The sequence below is a fragment of the Triticum aestivum genome, chromosome 3D (assembly GCF_018294505.1).
Source record: "Triticum aestivum cultivar Chinese Spring chromosome 3D, IWGSC CS RefSeq v2.1, whole genome shotgun sequence".
Classification (NCBI taxonomy): Eukaryota; Viridiplantae; Streptophyta; class Magnoliopsida; order Poales; family Poaceae; genus Triticum; species Triticum aestivum.
The window spans coordinates 285,079,122-285,082,232 of NC_057802.1; the positions used below are offsets into that span (position 1 = coordinate 285,079,122).

Here is a 3,111-nt window from a genome sequence, read left to right on the forward strand (position 1 = left end):
GACGAACCTGACAGCCCCAGGCCGGAGACGACGGGCTGCAGCTTGGAGGACACCGAAGCAGGGCTAGCAGATCCAGAAGCCATGGAGAAACACGCCCCGAGCGACGCCGACAGAAGGAAAAGCCGGGACCCGCGTGGCCGCCGACAAAAGGAGAGGAAGCCGGGGCCGGGGTGGCCGACGGCGGAGGCAGGGTGGACGCTGGGGCCGGAGTGGCGCCGGCGGTGGCGAGGCTCGCTAGGGGAGGGGCTCGCTGGGGGGATAAACCAAGAATAGTCTCCTGGCGAAAAAAAGAGTATAATGTTATCACCTATGTTAAGGTCCGGGTAGTCTGAAGGGATGATCGGAACAGATGACAGTGGGTCCCTTGAGGCTTGCGAAAAACGTCAGCGACGCGGCGGTACGCAAGCATGTCGACGAAAGGACGCCATGCCGCCGCGGTTTCTCGAACCCCGTGTCCGGCCCAGCTCTCGATCTCACCGCTGTAGGCCTACCACCAATTTTGACAGTTTGTACGTATTACTCCAGTTTACTGGCTCGCACGTGAGGGTGCCACGGCAGCCTGATTGTCATCCCATTGACCACGTTCTTCCGCTAGTCCCCATTCCCCACCGCGCCGCGCTGTGCCGAGAAGAGGCGAGGAGGAGTCCAGTCCACGCGGTGTCGTGCGGATCTGCGAAACCGCGTGAACCGCGGCACGCACCCCCACCCGTTCGCTGTCAGCCGGTGGGTGCCCACCCGCCACACCGCGTCCTCGGGGCGCGGCCACCTTCCTGGCTGCTCCTGCTCCGCGCAGGCGCGGGCCGGTCTCGCTTTCCTGCCTCCTCTTCCTTGTCCAAAAAGCAACCCCCGCGTTCACACCTCGCCATCGATCGGCCTCGTCGCATCACGCCGTATTTATATCGTTCCCCATTTCACACCAGTCTCCTCGCCTCCACCTACGAATCACAGGACGCTCATTTCTCTCGTTTCGTTTCCTCTTCAATCGCTTCGCTGACCCGCACCCACCACCGCACCGCACCACTCGCGACCCGCGCGCACCCGGCCAGCGTTACTAGCTAGCGTGACGTATATGAGATCCCCATCCGGCGCCCGTCCCAGCAGCGGAGGGGGCGCAGCAGCAGACGACGACTTCGCCTTCTACTACTCTTTCTTCCAGGACGCCGCCGCCGCGTCGCCGCTCCCGCTCGCGCTCGACGGAGCCGCCATGCCTAACAACCGCCGGAGGAAGCGCGGAGTGGACGACGACTCCGCCGCGGCGCCCATCAAGGACGGTAGCAACAACGGAAGGAAGCGCTCCATCGCCACCATAATAACTTCGCTCGCCGCGCTCGAGGCCGAGGGCCACGCCGACAGCGCGGGGGCCGCCGACGCCTCCCGCCGCGAGCTCGCGCTCCTCGAGTCCAACGCCGATAACAAGTCGCAGGCCATGATGGACTACTTCGCCAAGATGGAGGGCAGCTTCGATGCAGACGCCGACTCCGAGGCCGCTGCGCGCTCCAAGCGCTCGCGGCTCTCGGCGTCGGCAGCGGCAGTGGCCGTCGTGGCTGGCGAGGAGGCCGCCACCAATACTGCCGCGTCGGCCTCGCCGCCGCGTGCAGGCCACCACCAACGTCGGCTGTGGGTCAAGGACCGGTCGCAGGCGTGGTGGGACCAGTGCAATAGCCCCGACTTCCCAGAGGCAGAGTTTCGGCGCGCCTTCAGGATGGGCCGGGAGACGTTCGACATGATCTGCGAGGCGCTCGGCTCCGCGGTGGCCAAGGAGGACACCATGCTTCGCGCGGCCATCCCCGTGCGCCAGCGCGTCGCCGTCTGCATCTGGCGCCTCGCCACCGGTGAACCGCTCCGCCTCGTCTCCAAGCGCTTCGGCCTCGGCATCTCCACATGCCACAAGCTCGTCCTCGAGGTCTGCGGTGCCATCAAGTCCGTCCTCATGCCGCGTTTCCTCCAGTGGCCCGACGAGGCCGCCGCCGGCAGATTCAAGGAGGGCTTCGAGAGATCCTTCGGTGTTCCGGGGGTCATCGGAGCCATGTACACCACGCACATCCCTATCATCGCGCCCAAGATCTCCGTCGCCGCCTACTTCAACCGTCGGCACACGGAGCGCAATCAGAAGACATCCTACTCCATCACGCTCCAGGGGGTGGTCGGCCCTGACCGCGCCTTCACCGACGTCTGCATCGGCTGGCCGGGCTCCATGCCGGACGATCAGGTGCTCGAGAAATCCATGCTGCACCAGCGCGCCGCGGCGGGTATGATGCACGACGCTTGCCTCGTCGGCGGCGCAAGCTACCCGCTCATGGACTGGGTGCTCGTGCCGTACACGCACCAGAACCTGACATGGACGCAGCACGCCTTCAACGAGAAGGTCGGCGACATCCGCAACGTGGCCGTGGAGGCGTTCGCGCGGCTCAAGACGCGGTGGGCGTGCCTCCAGAAGCGCACGGAGGTGAAGCTCCAGGACCTCCCCGTGGTGCTGGGCGCCTGCTGCGTCCTGCACAACATCTGCGAGATGCGCCGCGAGGAGCTCGAGCCGGAGGTCCCGTTTGCGCTTGTCGACGACGATACCACGCCGGAGACCCCTGTTCGCTCCGAGACCGCCAAGCAGGAGAGGGACAGCATCGCGCACAACCTCCTCCACCGCGGTTTCGCCGGCACCACATTTTTCTGATCAAATCACCTCCTGGCCCTCTCCTTGTCTTGGGTACAGATAAATTAAACATGCACCGAATTCTTTTAGCCGCTAGGATAGAACATTTTGTTAGGATTTGTACACAACGTTCAGAGAAACTGGAAATTCATGTAAACATTCTGTGGAAAATTTCGTCAGTAGCTGCTGTCGGTTACTCGGTTTATTGTTTAAAGATATATATATATATATACAATTTAATTTACAAAATGTGAAGAGCAAAGCTGGTTTAAATGAAGAGCATTTGTGTGTTGCATTCTGTACGCCATTCTCTCTTTAACGACATGCTCTTATAAATTCATCTGACCGTGCTGGATCGGCTGGTCCGCTCGTTGTAGCTGCGCCCGTTGGAACTGTCACGCGCGAACAAATTCAGGATATATTGTCCCTGTTTTAGGACAATCTAAGGTATGCGGCTGTTCTGG

The 3,111-nt window shown here is 62.1% G+C and overlaps 1 protein-coding gene across 1 annotated transcript; it reads left to right on the forward strand.

Annotated features, from left to right (window-relative positions):
• Positions 1-913: 913 nt before the first annotated feature.
• On the forward strand, positions 914-2,826 carry LOC123078456 (protein ANTAGONIST OF LIKE HETEROCHROMATIN PROTEIN 1). Its single transcript, XM_044500968.1, has one exon. The coding sequence runs from the start codon at positions 1,070-1,072 to the stop codon at positions 2,666-2,668; it is 1,599 nt and encodes a 532-aa protein (XP_044356903.1). The 5' UTR covers positions 914-1,069; the 3' UTR covers positions 2,669-2,826.
• The last annotated feature ends 285 nt before the right edge of the window (positions 2,827-3,111 follow it).

Excerpts from the sequence above, each read along its gene's own strand:
- LOC123078456 (XM_044500968.1), top strand. The coding sequence starts at position 1,070 with ATGAGATCCCCATCCGGCGCCCGTCCCAGCAGCGGAGGGGGCGCAGCA.